This window comes from Aethalodelphis obliquidens, unplaced genomic scaffold, assembly GCF_003676395.1.
Source record: "Aethalodelphis obliquidens isolate GAN/ISIS:26980383/991018 unplaced genomic scaffold, ASM367639v1 scaffold2, whole genome shotgun sequence".
NCBI lineage: Eukaryota > Metazoa > Chordata > Mammalia > Artiodactyla > Delphinidae > Aethalodelphis > Aethalodelphis obliquidens.
Window position 1 is genome coordinate 533,820 of NW_020837946.1, and position 15,539 is coordinate 549,358.

At 56.5% G+C, this 15,539-nt stretch overlaps 1 protein-coding gene across 5 annotated transcripts in view; it reads left to right on the top strand.

Annotated features, from left to right (window-relative positions):
• The window catches only part of PASK (PAS domain containing serine/threonine kinase), a 39,287-nt gene that overhangs the window by 13,493 nt on the left and 10,255 nt on the right, over positions 1 to 15,539 (top strand). For all 5 annotated transcript variants that reach the window (XM_027116520.1, XM_027116513.1, XM_027116526.1 and 2 more), the window contains 8 exons: positions 632 to 772; positions 1,289 to 1,423; positions 3,259 to 3,519; positions 4,740 to 4,890; positions 6,995 to 7,118; positions 9,501 to 10,846; positions 11,794 to 11,966; positions 12,402 to 12,569. In XM_027116520.1, coding sequence (XP_026972321.1) covers positions 632 to 772; positions 1,289 to 1,423; positions 3,259 to 3,519; positions 4,740 to 4,890; positions 6,995 to 7,118; positions 9,501 to 10,846; positions 11,794 to 11,966; positions 12,402 to 12,569 — 2,499 coding nt within the window. The remainder of the gene's footprint in view (positions 1 to 631; positions 773 to 1,288; positions 1,424 to 3,258; positions 3,520 to 4,739; positions 4,891 to 6,994; positions 7,119 to 9,500; positions 10,847 to 11,793; positions 11,967 to 12,401; positions 12,570 to 15,539) is intronic.

A 15,539-nucleotide genomic window follows, 5' to 3' on the forward strand; every position in this document is an offset into this window, starting at 1 on the left:
GGGGGAGGCCGTGTGGGAACAGAGACGGTACTGCTGCTGGCCTGGCGCATCCCCGGTACTCCTGCGTCGGGAGGAGCCTTGACCGCCTTGCAAGCCTGCAGGGCCCACACCAGGTTCGCGAGGAGTCGCACGGTTCTGTTGTCTCCCATCCGCATCTCCACGCCCTGCTTGTTTGGTGGTCTTGGAGGGGCTGGCATGGCTGCAGGGTTTCCCTGGAGCTTTGAGCCTTCCTGTGTGTGTCCAAGCTGGACGTTGATGGGCTGACCTGCATGTTAGATGCTGAGCCCTGAGCCTCAGGCACCAAAACGAGTTAGATAGGACCAACTACATCCAGAAAATTACCCGTCCACGAGACGACTACCTAGAAGAAAATTCAGACGTTCAGCATGTATTGGTGTCTGTTCTTTAAGAAGTTACAGATACCGCTCTTTCCCCTGCTTTGTTACCATGAGGCTGAGGATGGAAAAAACCTACTCTTCGATAGATCATTCATTCACTCAGAGACTGTAAGGTTAGGTGTCAGAAGCCTTGTTTGTACTTTAGTTTATTTCCGAAACGTGAGGCAGGTGAGCAGCGGCCAGGAACGCCCACGTGCCAGGTTCTGGCCGGGTCTGAGCCCCTCTGCCCCCAGGTGGACATCGTGAGCCGCAGTGGGGAGCAGATCCCGGTCTCCGTGTGGATGCGGAGGGTGAAGCAGGAGCACGGCCTCTGCTGCGTGGTCGTGCTGGAGCCCGTGGAGAGGGTCTCGGCCTGGGTGGCTTTCCAGAGCAACGTGAGTCTGTTTCTCAGCTGCGTGTCGCCTCCCCACCGGGGCCTTCGGGCAGAAAGAGGGCATGGGGTTCTGGGGGGTTGGCCCCCGGCAGCCCCCTGACAACCTGTGTGCACTTGGGCAGGGAACCCAGTCTCCCTGTGGCCCCGTTCCCTCACCTGTAAAATTGGGATATAATCCTGACACTCACAGGATTGTTTCAACACTTCAATAAAGCGATAACACGTACATCTGTCCGAGTGGTGGCTGAGGTGCAGACGGCCCTCTGAGGCAAGCGTGGGTGTGGTTGCGGTATGGGCTTCTGCGGGTGCCTGGAGAGATGCGTGTTTCGGTCCGCCCGGCAGAAGGAGGAAGACGGCGTTCTTTGTGCCGCTGCGCTTTGGGGGGGTCGGGTTGTGGGGGAGAGGTAGCACCGATAGCCTTGCCTTCAACTTGAAGACACAGAAGTTCGGTGAGGTTTAAAGCTGACGCGCAAGAAACTTTGATTACAAGGTTTAAAATGCTGGCTTTTCCTCCAAGGGAACCGTGACGTCCTGTGACGGTCTCTTTGCCCACCTGCATGGATTCACGTCTGTGGAGGAAGTGGTCGGGCAGCGCATCACAGACCTTATCCCTTCTGTGCAGCTCCCTCCGCCCGGCGAGCACATCCCCAAGGTAGGACCCCCGACCGCCTGCACTGCCTGGCCGTGGCTGGGGCCCTGTGGCCGCTGGAGTCTCTATCTGATGAGCATCAAGTTCTTAGACCCAAACCCCTGGCCTGCAGATGGAGGCCGGGCTTCCTGAGAGTAGGAGTGGCCCGTGCATGGACATGACGGGACGGATTCCATTTAGAGGTGTCTGGGCTCTGCAGTCTTGACGTAGGCTCAGAGCCTCCGTGGCTCCCTGACTGACTGCCCCCTCGGCCCTCTCCCTGGAGCTCCTGCTGGGGTCTCTTTATTGACAGGTCTGGGGGCTGAGAGGAGCAGGGGGAATTGGCAGGTGGCAGGTCTCCCCCCCAAGGCAGGACTGCAGGTCAGACGGAGGCAGGTCTGCTGGTCAGACGGAGGCAGGTCAGTCGGCAGCTCTGGGGGCAGTGGAGCTTTGAGGCTGAAGGTTCTCTTTTCGTCTGGGTCCTCCCAGTTCCAGGTGCTCCGTTTACCAGCTAGCACGCAGCCCTCACACAAGCAATCACGTTGCTGGGAATTCACCTGATGTCACATCCCAGCGACCGGCAGGGTCAGCCGGATGGTCGATTTGGGGCTGAAGTCGGCTCTGCTGCTGCAAGAAATAGCAGATTCTTTCGGGACACCTGTAGGCACTCCCTGGCTCTCCCACTGGCCTTAGGCTAAGAGCTGAGCCCTCTGAGGTGGTGCTTTGCTATTTTTAGGCTTTCCAGCTCAATTGGAAACCTCTCCCCCGTACCTTATTCTCTTTATGTCCTTTACTCTGTTCTAAAGCAGTGGGACCACTTGGACCCCAGAGCTCTGGAGCATCAGTTGGTTCGACCACTTTAGGGGACTATTTGGCAGCCTCTTACGCTTAACTGAACGTAAGCAAACCTCTGCCCACCCCAGGCACGTGGCCACAAGAGGTGTGTGCCAGGACGGCAAGCACCCTCCCAGCAGCCCCACGCTGGAGCCGCCTCACACCCCCAGCAGCAGGTGGAGACAGACACCCTGCCCCCTCTTTCCTCAGGGCTCCCTGGGGCCTGGGGTCTGGCCTGCACCCTTACCACGGGGAGCCTGGGGTCTTGAGTTCTGCCCCTGGTCAGAGCGCTGTGCTGATGCAGTGGGAGCTCCCCCCCGTTCAGGCCTTGGGCCTCTGCAGGTCTTGTGTCTTGCGGGTGGACCCTGAGAAGGGGGCAGGCGGTATGGAGTGAGGGGTAGACATGAGGCCTGGGCCAGCTTGCCGTCTTGGGACCAGGAAGGGAGCTGACCCAGAAAGCCTCTGGTTAGAGGCTGCACCGTCCAGATTGGCTTGGGAGACCGGATACGCCCGAGTATTTGAGCAGAGAAACGTGATGCGAGGACTTGGTTGCGTGGGTGACAGAGGAGCTAAGGAGGCGGAGGGTGGGGGTGGGGGGCAAGCCGCCCAGAGGTCAGCAACTACGGGAAGGCACTGCCCCCCAGGCTGGAGGACAGAGGGCGGGGCTGAGGGGCTGAGGCCGCCTGCAGAGGTGGGCGCTGGGGGCACCAGTGGTCCAGGGTGGACAGCAGGGAGGAACTTGCTGGTGTTGCTCCCGCAGGGCTTGCGCCTTGCTTGATGGACCCTGTGTGCTCTGCGCTCAGGGCCCCCGGCCCGGCCGCAGCTCCCGGTCAGGGCTCTGCGTTCCCTGGGGCAGAGAGGGGTGGTGCGGGGAGATAGTGGAAGGAAGAGCAGTGTGGAGAATTAGGTGTTTGGGGGGCATCCGCCAATGGGCGTGGGTGGACGTACATCTAAAGCAGCAAAGGCTCAAGGCTCGGGCCACAGGAGGTGCTGTGGTTAGCTCGGTGGTGTGTCTTTCTTTTCAGAATCTCAGGATTCAGAGGTCTGCTGGAAGAGCCAAGGATGGTACCACCTTCCCTCTGAGCTTAAAGCTGAACTCTGAACCTGGCAGCGAGGAGGCAGCAGACGGCGAGGCGGCCCCTGACTGGGGCTACTCGGCCTCCATCTGGGTGTTTTCCACCATCAGTGGGCTCATCACCCTCCTGCCGGACGGGACCATCTACGGCATCAACCACAGCTTTGCTCTGATGCTGTTTGGTTATGGAAAGGATGAGCTCCTGGGCAAGGTGTTTCTCCCCCGCCCCGCCTTGGGGAAGCCGGTCTTGGCCTGTCCTAGGCCTGTGCTTCTGCATCCTCGAGCCCAGCTCGCCAGCTCTCCCCGCGGGAACTCGGGCGCGGAGAGGGAGGCCTCTGCTCACGGCCCTGTTCCCCCGCCTGCGCCCATTTATCTGGACCCCACAGGGAATACTTGATGACCCCGCCTGGGCTACCCCCAAAGCCTTTGGGTGCCATGTGCCCCCCCAGGAGAGGGAAGGGGCTCTCTCACCCCAAAGCCTGTCCCAAGCAAGATCGGGTCTGAGTTATTGGATGAGGGTGTGTCATAGCTGTGCGGATTCGCTCCACACCCACGGGCCGGGGCTTGTCCACACCTCCTCTGACCATCCTGGGGTCCGTTGTGAGTCAGGGTGGGAGGAAGGTGTTTCTAGAACCTTCTTCCTTGGATTGGGCTGGGCTCAGAGGGCAGGCGAGCATCTCAGGCTTCCTCGGAGTGGCTTTCCTTGGGTGGTCTCAGCAGTCCTCCAGGGCTTCTGAGGAGGGGGCACGGGCCCCCACTCGACTGCGGGGGAGTGGTTCATGCAGGAAGGAGAGGCTGCTGTGTGATGTGTTGCTCTTGACACCTGAATGACACCCCCGCCCCTGGCCACAGGCCCTGCACCTGGCTGGACTGGCTCCTAGACGTGGGTGCAGGTCTGGCGTTCCCCACAGCCTTCCACTGAGCACCTTGTTCCCCACAGGCAGCCGTCCCCTCTTGTCACTCTTTCTGGAGCCAACCCTGCACCCCGTCCAGCCAGCCAGAGCTTTAACTTCTTTTGAGGCTCCCAAAACAGGTCCCTTTCTGTTCTTTAATAGAAATACTAAGAAATAAGTAAAATAAATTTTAGTTAAATTAAGTCAAACTTAGTTCAATTGAAGTTAATGAAAACGCAGTTAGAGTAACTCTTGGACAAGGGCTCCCCACAGGAACATTGGGGGCGCCAGGTCCTTCCAGGGAGTGTGTGGACGCAGTCTCGTCAGGGTGTGAAGAGAAAGGGAAGCAAGTTTTGATTTCCATGTTGAGCGTCCAGGGCTTCGGGTCTGCCAGAAGGAGTTTGACCAGGGTCTTTCCTAACCTTGTCCAGAGACTTGCTGGCGTTGTCTTCATTCTCTGCCCAGACGGGACGGAGGGATGGTTCAGTGGGTCAGTGAGGATTCTCACCAGGTTCTGAAATGTCCTTTTGTTTTCTAGAACATCACTTTCCTGATTCCTGGTTTCTACCACTACATGGACCTTGCCTGTGACAGTTCCTTTCTGCTGCCAGACGTGGCCAACTGCCTGGACGCTGGCAGCCACAGTGGGCCTGGGGAGGCCACTAGGGATGCCCAGCACACAGCCGAGGGTGAGAGCTCGCTGCCTCCTCCCAGGTGCACCTGTGGCCGCCCAGTCCCCGCCCCTGGCCTCCATGGGTGATGGGACGGCCGTCATGGGGACCCTGTTTGTGTGGGTTTGATGTTTCTCTCTGTCTCTTGTGGGCCTTCCGTGTTCCCAGGGGATGGGACACTTGTGTGCGGGTCTCACAGATGTGTTAGCGCGAGAGGTCCCCAGGTGAGTCACTGCATGCCCGTGTCCGCAACACCGGCCACTAGTTGGCGATCTTGTGTGAGTGATATAGCTTTACGTAAGTGGCTGAAGACCGGATTGATGCAGCATATCAGGTGAATCCCTGAGTAAACAGTCCTGGCGGGATTTGTTTATTTCTAGTACTTTCAACATTTAATATGATTCCAACAAGTGGCCCGAGCCCCACCACATGATGTTGCAGGCGCCGTGTGTGAGAGGGCGGCGCGTGGCTCCTGCTCTGGCTTTGGAGCTCCGGGAAGCAGGGGACCAGCAGCTTCCGGGGCGCCCGCCTTCCCCAAGCAGGTTCAAGGAGGAGCTGCCCCGGCGCTGCCTCGGGGGCTGTCCCAGCTCCGCACCCGTGGGGTGTTGTCACATGCGGGCGCGTCCGTGGGAGGACGTGGTGTTTGAGTAGACGTGTGAGTGGGTTTCATGTGGCCACCGAGGGGGACGCGGCTGCGTGGCATCCAACTGGGACGTGGACCTTTATTGTCAGACGGTGTCCAGGTTTTAAAAGATGCTTTGTTAGGCTACTGACTCTCTTCGACCACTTTTCGTTTATCTATTTATTTATTTATTTTTGACTGTGTTGGGTCTTCGTTGCTGCGCGCGGGCTTTCTCTAGTTGCGGCGGGCGGGGGCTACTCTTCGTTGTGGTGCGCGGGCTTCTCGTTGCGGTGGCTTCTCTTGTTGCAGAGCACGGGCTCTAGGCGTGCGGGCTTCAGTAGTTGTGGCTCACGGGCTCTAGAGCGCAGGCTCAGGAGTTGTGGCACATGGGCTTAGTGGCTCCACGGCATGTGGGATCTTCCTGGGCCAGAGATCGAACCTGCACTGGCAGGCAGATTCTTAACCACCGTGCTGCCAGGGAAGTCTGTGACCACTTTTCTTAACATGGGGTTTCCTTCATTGTATCCGGGTTTTTGTGTCTGCAAAGACTCCTTTTTTTCAAGTTTTTTTCTGTATCGCTGATGCATTCCCTTTCCTCTTTTTCCAGATTTCCAAATTCTTCCTGGTGTGTGTGTGGGGGGGTGTGTGTGTGTGTGTGTGTGTGTGTGTGTGTGTGTGTGTGTGTGTGTGTAGTTCATCTTCTTTGTAGAAAATGGGGGGTGGGGTCACAGAAGCTCTGTCCCCGTCATTGTCTCCAGGATGCACTCATGGGCGTGTTTCTGGGTGCGTGGGGACGCATGCTCTTGTTTATGGTGCCAGCCCGCCTGCGCCTGTCAGCCAGGGGCCGGGACTAAACTTTCTAAGAGCCTCCCCGATGCAGGCTGCTGTGTGGCAAGGACAGTCTCGCTCCTCTGACCCCAGTAACCTGTGATGTCCCGGGCCCTGGCGTAGGCAGGCAGGCGGAGGCAGGTGGCACACAAGCCATAGGAGGTGACCAGCGCTCAAAGGAAGGGCACAGCAGGGGAGGGTGTGCCGTCTTGGGGTCTGTGAGCCGGAATGAGGCAGGGGCGGCCTTCTGGGAAAGTCAGCAGCGCCGGGCGTGGTGAGGTAGGTGGCCAGAGGGCCAGGCCCCAAGGCCCTGAGGAGGGAAGCAGGGCCTGGCTGCCAGGCCTTTGGTTTTTACCCGGCGTCAGAACGGAGCCCTCGGGGGCTGTCGACAGATGAGGGGCAGGTTCGACTCCGGGGTCGGTAGGTGCGGGGCCCAGGGCGGAGCAGGGAGAGCCCAGGGAGGCTGTGGGCCTGGACCTGGTGCCCGTGGGGCAGTGAGGGGCGGTCAGATCCGAGACCTGCTGTGGACGTGGGGCTGGCGGTGTGTCTGAGGTCAGGTTAGGCCCCCTTGCCCCTGCTCACGAGTCACACGGGCCGAGGAGGTGGATTTCAGCAGGGTGAGCCAGCGAATGGAAAACACTCTTTTTTTTTTTTTTTTGCTGTTGCTGCCAGATCTAAGGGTGAACACCGAGGCCCCAAAGCCAGCGGAGAGCCAGGCTGCCTCGCCCAGGGCCCAGGTTCTTGTGGACGCCGGGGGCCGCCTCGCCTTCTCCCTCCCGGCGCTGCCCACTCTGGGGTAAGTCCTCTGGGGGAGGGGCGGGTGCGCGAGGGGCAGGGGGGAGGCACCCTGGGGAAGTGTTCAGTCCTTGGGAATGTTGGAGGTGACACATGCTGCTGCCCCTCGCCATGGCAGTGCTTCTGTGTCACCCGGCCAGGTCCCTGCAGGCTCCGTGAGACGGGCCCCAGTTTATGGATAAGAAGGCGTTCAGGGAGGTTCCGGGGAGCTGATTCCAGCGTAATTTTCTCATTCTGTAAATAATTTGAATCTGTTTGCTATGCATTTTTAAATAACAAAGTTATTCTATTTAGAGGAGACGAGGTACAATGTGGCAAATTTAGGAAAGTAGAAATAGAACATCCACTTGCTCAGTTACCACAGTCCTGTTGTGCATAGCATTTTGGTTTGTTTTCAGTAAGCTTCTCTTTTTAAAACAGTCTCTTTGAAGCGTAGCATACAGTCATGCGCCAGCCTCTCTGGACCTTCTCCTCTCACCCTGGGAGGCCCTGCTCCCACGCCACTCGGTGTCCCTCACTGCCCTGGGGTCAGGACGCAGGTCGGAGGTGCCTGTTCTTGAACTTCACCGAATGCACTCCCTTATCTCCGGCATCTTTTGTTCACCATTGTGTGAGATTTATTCACTCACACGTACACGCTGTTTTCTAGTCTTCTTGAAATTATGTTTTAAATACATACTACGTGAATGTGTATGTTTTTCTAAGTACAGAAGAATAATGGTGAAGAGTAGAAGTCCCCGTGACTCTGTCCCCAGAGAGAACCTCTGCCGTCAGTGACCTTGCAGGACCCCTTTCCCCATGTGCTTAGATGGAAGTGTGTGTTACACAGGCACAGGCAGGCTGCCATGCACACGTTGTCCTAAATGTGTGCACGTGCCTGGACACGCGGTGTGTGTGTCTCGGAGACCTTTCTCTGCAGCGCTGCCTCAGAACCGCCACCTCACAGGTGGCACCATGGTTTGTGAACACGGCTCCTGTCATCTGCTTCAACTTCCTGGCCTTTTCCTATTTAACTTTTGGTGGCTGGAGCAGCGTGACTGCGGGCTCTTCTTGCTGTGTGTGTGCGTGTGCGCACGCGCACACACACACACACACACACACACACGATGAGGAGGGAGGATTCTGTGCTGCCTGGGGGCGCATGGTGGGGCCTGGGCTCAGGGGCACCCGCTGGTGTGGGCGCCAGGTGCCCGGCCCGCGTCGGGGCAGGTGTGTCTTAGCGATGGCTCACGTGCTGAGCGAACCTCAGTGCAGTGCGTGGGCTTGATTTTCTGGGACGTGGGTGGGCAACGAGGAGCTTCAACTAGATGGGCCGTTCCTGCATTTCCTCTTCGCTGGACGTTTCTGGTCTCGCGGTTCTAAGTGTTTGATGCGTCCTTCATGGGCCAGTTACCGTCTTCCTCCTTCCTTCACTCGTCGCCTCACCTCCTGACACCGCAGAGGCCATGTGGCTCCCCGGAGATGGGTCCAGGGCTGGCCTCTTGGCCCAGGTAGATGGTGGTGGTAGATAGAGGTGGCGTAGCGGCGACGGGTCATTCTTGCCTGGTCTCTGCAGGCCCTTGCCCCCTCAGCTGTCCCTGAGAACTCCACTCACAGCGGCCTCCTCTGTGGGGCCCATCCTTAAGTGACGTCTTTCCTCTCCCTGCCTCTTTATGAGCCCCTGGTGTAACATTTACAGATCACCGCACGCCTCCCCAGCCAGGCCGGGCACTGCCACTTTCTGTTGGCCTTGGTGCCCGCGGCCGACCTTGGGCTGACACGGGGCAGGCGCTCAGCACCGCCGGCCGAGTGGGTGCTGGCGGCGGGGCCGGCAGAGGGGAGTCTGGGTGCAGATTGCCAGGTGGGCCGTGGCGGCCTCTTCCTCAGTGGTCCGCCCGTGCTGAGTGCGCTGGGGGCTTTGTGCTCCAGCTCTCAGGACCCTGGGGGCACGGCTCTTCCAGCCTCCTGCCCCTCGTGCCCTGCCCTCTCTGAGCTGTGAGATCCGATGGTGTTTGTAGCCATTGTGGTTTACCGTGTGCAGTGTCCAATGCCTCTCCTTTCTTCCCACACCTCCACCTTGCGGGCAGGAAGAGGCTGGCTGCACGGCTGTCGGGGTCCCACTCACCGCAAAGTGAGATTGCTGACCACAGCCTTGAGCAGAGGGTCCTAGGCACTCAGTGGCATTCTTGGATAAATCATTGCTAAGTGTGGATTTATCTGGAGAATATGTGAGTTGGTTCTTCATTTTTAAATTTAGTTATAAAAGTCTTTTTTTTCTGTCATAAGTTTATGGCGTTAAATGCATGGTGCGGGTCTCTAATCAAGGGGGAGCCCCTGTGATCTCTTTTTTATTGACTCTTCTGTGGCTCCTCAGTGACTATGTCATCCGTATAACAATCCACAGGGTGGACAGCACCCCAGAAGGAAGCCCACCAGCCCATGGCCAACAGCCGTCACCCCAGGACCAGCAAAATATCCCGGAGGGAAGCCCGCCAGCCCAGGAACAGTCACTGCCCGAGGGCCAGCGAAACATGCCCGGGGGATGCCCGTCAGCCCCTGGCCGTCAGTCGTCGCCAGAGGACCAGCAGAGCACTGTCTTAGAGAAAGAGTGGCTGGCAACAGCAGAGAGCCTCAGGCAGGACCTTCTGGGAGGAAACAGGTCTGACCCAGTGGACACAAGACCATGTGCTTCCCATGAAGATTCTGAAACACCAGTGCCAAGTACAGATGGGACCAGTGGTGCTGGAAGGGGTGGCCTATATCAGAAGACACAGCTGGGACGGAGGGGCTCGAGTGGTACCAGCGATTCAAACCACGGGGCTGATGCCACCAAGGCCAGGCCGCACGCTGCGGGTCAGCTGGCAGGGCAGGGCCTCCCGGTGCGCGGCCCTGGATTCGAGGCAGAGTGGAGCACTCAGCGGGGAAGCCCGGGCTCGGCCCCCAGCCCCTCGGGGACGGTGCAGCCCTTGCTCTCGACGCTTTCTTTGGATGAGCCGTGGCTGGGGACGTGCTTGATTAAGGAGCAGCTGCCTGCACCGAGCTTTGCGGGGCCTTGGGGTGTCTCCTGCGCCGAGCTGGTCCCCGCAGAGCAGCCCCCGCCCTCCGCCCCTGCGTCCTTGTGTGACCTGGGAGGCACAGACCCGCACGGCGGCCGCTCGGGCAGCTCCTCGGCCCGCTGCACCCTTGCCACTGACCTGCCCGGTACCGTGGAGGCCCGGGAGGCTGGCAAGAATTCGTTTTCCTGGAACCTCAAGGAACTCGTTTTCAGCGAATGGACAGACCGAACTTCTTCGAACTGTTCCTACGCTACGTCTGAGCTCGGGGGGACCCGGTCCCCTTCGCTGCGGGTCTCTGGTGTGGACGTGAGCGGTTTACGCAGGCAGAGGTCAGAAGTCCTAGACGGCCGGGAGCTGTTACTGCTGACCGGCACTAACTTCAATCTGGGTGAAGGCCGGCGGTTCCGCGAGAGCTGTCTGGGGCTGGATGGAACAGAACCATCGCAGACTGGCTTGGTGTCCTCCGAACACTATGACCTGGGTGGCCGAGAGAGCCTGGACCGCGTCCCTCCTGTGTCGGGAGCCGGCCCCATGGATGCGTCCCTGTTAGAGGCACCCAGGCTGAGCCTCCAGGTCACCTCCACGCCTGTGAGAGCAGACGTCTCTGCGCTGCTTGGGGCCGCCGACCTGCAGCACGAGATCCAGGAGGGCGCCTACGCGGGGAGCTGTTACCACCGAGACGGCTCACAGCTGAGTACGTGCGGGTGGGGGGCAGGGAGGGCCCGGTCCCCCGTTGCCCTGCTGCCCTGAGAGCGTGGCGCAGCGGGGCCAGGGGGCTTCCTGATCCTGGCCTCTGATGGGGCTTCATCCCCGGAATCGTTTTGGCAGGAATGAGGTGTTGTTAAATAAAGAACTGAGGTTAGAGTTCACCTCTTCAAAGTGAGGCTTCCAGGTGCGTGTGCCGGGGAGGGGCAGCCGGGGCCAGGTGTGGCTGAGGGGCTGGTGGTGGTTTTCCGTGAGCTGTCGGGGTTCAGGCTGCTCTGGCCTCAGAATCTCCATTCTGGGGGTGTGGCCGTCAGACCCCTTCACTTGTCCCTTTTTCTTTTCCTAATTTCCTAATTTGCCGTATTTCAGCCAGTTGTTTCCTCGTTGCTGATTTCGCAGTGTTGGTTACCAGGGTTTTTCCCAAACTTAAAAGAGTTACATAAGTAATATGTGTTATTTGCAGAAATATTAGAAAATATAAACAAAAAGAAGAAAATAAAATCCCCTGTAAACCTCCCTGATAGCTACCTTTGATTTGCTGCATTCCCAGGAGGCTGTGTCCACGCACACATGTGCCACGGCAGTGTGCACGGTGACGTGTACAGTTAGGTGGCACGTGTGTGTACGTGTGGCTCCCGAGCCAGACTCCTGTGGAGGGTGTTGGGGGCAGGTTTTCCAGGCTCGTCCGAATCAGTGGCTGGTGGCGGGTCTCTCCTGAGTCCCCTGGCCTCCGGCTGCCCCCGAAGACATGCTGGGCTGCTGACACCACGCCGGCGGGAGGTGATGCGGCCGCCAGCCTCAGCTTTGCCCTTCTCCGGGCTCGGTGCCCTCCGCCCCTGCCCCAGGTGCTGTCTGTTGGCTTTATCTCGTTCTGGGGGTCTTGACACTGCTGTGGTGACAGCAGCGGGGGTGTTTGGTCTCCCCTTCCGTCCTCAGGTGTGCAGTTTGAAGTGAAGCGGGTGGAGCTCCAGGGCTCATCCACCCTGTTCTGCTGCTGGCTGGTGAAGGACCTCCTGCACGGCCACCTGGACTCGGCCCTGCAGAACCGCCTGCTCCTGCCCGGCTCCGCCCACTCCACCTGCGAGCTGTCTGGAGCCAGCCTGGGGGAGGTTCGTGACTGAAGTCAGCTCCTGCCTTCTGCCCGCCTCTCCCAATCAGCATCTCTCTCTCTCTCTCTCTCTCTCTCTCTCTCTCTCTCTCTCTCTCTCTCTCTCTCTCTCTCTCCCTCTCTCCTCTGGGATGGGAAGAGGGTCTGTGTAGGGTCTGTCTTCTGACATTCTGTGTATCAAGCCACATGTGGGATTTCAAATCTGTGTGTCTCCGTGTGCACAGTGGGGTCCAGGTGTGTGCCAGTCTGGACAGACATGTCGAGGCCCCTGGCATACCCCGTGGAGAGCGGGTCTCGGGCCGGGGACCCCGTGGGCCTGGGAAGAGCGGGGAGGGGCAGCACAGGGTGTGGGTGCCGCTGTCGCCACTCGGCCTGCCGCTGCCTGGCTCCTTCAGTGCGTTGCTTGTGGTCCCCCGACGTGCCTTTGCGTTCGCAGGTGCTCGCAAGCAAACCCTGGATCGAGGAGCCCCCCGAGGCTGTGGAGCTGGAGGGGCTGGCGGCCTGCGAGGGCGCGTACTCCCGCAAGTACAGCACGCTCAGGCCCATCGGCAGAGGGGCCTTTGGCTTCGTGTGGACGGCAGTGGACCAGGAAGCCAATAAGGAGGTACTGGGCTCCTGCAGGGCTGGGGTCTGCGTGCTGAGGGGCCGGCTGCCCGGCCGCACACCTCATCCTGTAATGTGCCTTAGAGCCACCGCCCCTCCCTCCCAAGTCCCGTTGTGATTAGATTTGTAGTTGCCTGGGCGTTTCGTGATTCGGGGGAGCTGGCATGGTCGCCGTACTGCCTGTCCCAGCGAACCCCGCAGACTGCCCAGGTGTCCCCGGGCCCGGCCTGCCGATTCCTGGGAGGGCCAGTGTGGGACCCCTTCACCACGGCGGCTTCTAGTCACTTCTGGAATTTACCAAAGCTCCGTGCTTGGGTTGGTACCTCAAGGATCTGTATCAAAGTCTTGTTGGTTTTAGTGATCTTTCAGTGGATGCTTTGGATTTTCCTCCTCTGCCGGCAGTGGCAGTCCTGTCTCTTTCTCTATTACTTACATCTCATCGCCTCTTTTCCTTCCTGCTGTCACCTTGGCTAGGAGCCGCAGAGCCGTTGGAGTAACAGGTACACTTCCCGACCTCGGGGTGGTCCTCTGTCAATTCCAATGGCTCCTTTTATTGTTTGACGGATACCTTTTGTTTGAGAATACTTCATTTTATTTTCAGTTCACTAAATTTTTTTTTTAAAGAATGAGCGTTGAGTTCTATCAAATGTCTTTTCAGCATCTATTGCGATGATTGTATCTTTGTTTCCTTTATTAATATATAAATAACAACAGTCAACTTCCATTTGTAGACTCACTCCTCAATTGTGTTACAACATTCTTTTAATGCGTTGCTGCATTTGGCTTGCTAATATTTTTATTTGGGATTTTTTCACTTACATTCATACGTAAGTGTTTTTTCTTTTTTCTCTGTCAGTTTTGTGGGGCCTGCAGAGCTGGGAACACCAGTGGTCACCAGCACTTGTGACGTCACGTCTGCAGGGGTTTCTGTGGCGAGTCTCGTCCCCTTGGCTGTGCTTGTCTTCACTGTCTTCTCTTTGCTAGACTTGCCAAAGAATTGCCTATTTTCTAATCAAATGTTTGCTTTGTTTTCTTTAAATTTCTTTTATTGTACTTTCTACGGGTTAATTTTGCTATTTTTCTAGCTTATTAGCTTGAATGTGTGTTTTTCAAGCTGTTACTTAATAATAAAAGCTTGTGCAGCGTTGAGTTGTCTGAGTGCACCCGGCCACCTTCTAGAGGTTTAAACACGTGCTGCTCTGGGTGTCACGTGTTTCTAAGCAGTCTCGTTCTTCAGTTTCTGTTGTCATCTTTAATTTATTTGGGGCAGATCTTCTCACTCTCGGTTTGGATCAGGAATCCGAAAGGCTCTGCGGGTTTCTTTAGACCTTTATACCTAAGGAAGAAGAAAGGAGCCCCAGAGTTCTTCTCTTGGTTTAAAACGAAGCCACATGAGTAATTTTGCCTTTCAGAAAACAGGGATGTCAATTTAAATGTTATTAGGCCAACACATTATTAAGTAAAAGCAGCCAATCAGAAAGTATACTTTGTAGGGTTTGGGTCCAGTTCTCAGGACAGAGTGCAGATCGATTTGCAGGGTGTTTCCATCTTAACAGTATCAATTCTTCTGATCCACAGACATGGGATGTCTGTCCATTTATTCAGATCTTTAATTTCTTTCAACAGTGTTTTTAAAATTTTATTTCATTTACTTTATTTAAAAAAAAGTTTTAGTTTATATTGGAGTATAGTTGATTAACAATGTTGTGTTCACTTCTCAACAATGTTTTATAGTTTTCAGTGTACAAGTCTTGTCCTGCTTTTGTTAAACCTCCAGTGTTTTTATATCCAGTTTCTTCTCTTTCCTGTGTTCATGTTTCATTGGCTGGAGTATATTTGTTACTAATTTTTCTAGGAAGGATGTATGGCTGTTCCACTCGGAATCCTTACATGTATTAGGGTGTGTTTTTTCCCTCATATTTTAGTGGAGATGTGCCTTTTTCCTCTCAGAACATTTTAGACACACAATGGTGTCTGTTGTCATCTACCATTACTTTGAAGTGAATTTTGCTGCCAGCAACTTGATTTTTATCCTTTCTGTTTTTGTTTTTTTTTTAATCTTCAGAATTCAGAAAGTTCACCAGGATGTATTTCTGTGTGTGTGTGTGTGTGTGTGTGTGTATGTGTGTGTATGTGTATTGTGTGTGTATTGTGTGTGTGTGTATGTGTGTGTATTGTGTGTGTATGTGTATGTGTATTGTGTGTGTGTATATTGTGTGTGTATGTGTGTGTATGTGTATGTGTGTGTATTGTGTATGTGTGTATGTGTGTGTATTGTGTGTGTCTGTGTGTGTATGTGTATTGTGTGTGTATTGTGTGTGTATTGTGTGTGTCTGTGTGTGTTCTTTATTCTTGCTTGACACTTGGTAAGACTTCAATCTAGATGTTTAGAGCTTTCTTTACCATAAGAGGATTCTCTTCTCTTGTTCCGTTATTCTTCCCCCTGAAGCTCACGTTAGGTGTGTGTGGAGGCCCTGGAGGCCGCCTTCCTTCTTGTCTCCCTGAACCTGCAGCTGGACGGGCAGCAGGCAGCTCCCTGCAAACACACGCACTCGAACTCTGCCGTCTGCACCGCTCCGGCCCCGCCTGACTCCATCATCCTTCTCGTGCCCAGTAACCTGGATCCTCGGGCCGTCAGCCTTGCTTCCACCCTCATCTTCTTGCTTTCCCTTGCGTCTCTCATCTGACCTGTTAAATCGTGGTGACCCTCCCCTCGAAGCATCTTCAGAGTTTGTCCACTTGTCACCACGCACATGCTGGCACCCAAGCCACCACCTTTGTTCTTCAGATTATTGTGGGGTGGTTGGATATTGCAGAAGCTCCTAAGTGGTCTCCCTGCTTCTGCCTTGGCCCTGTGTGCCGTCACTGCCCCTCGTGCCGCCTGCTCACCACGCGCAGAACCTTCCCCCACCTTCCCTCTGCCTGCAGTGCCTTCCCCCGGCCCCTCTCAGAAGCCGCCGCCTCAGGAAGC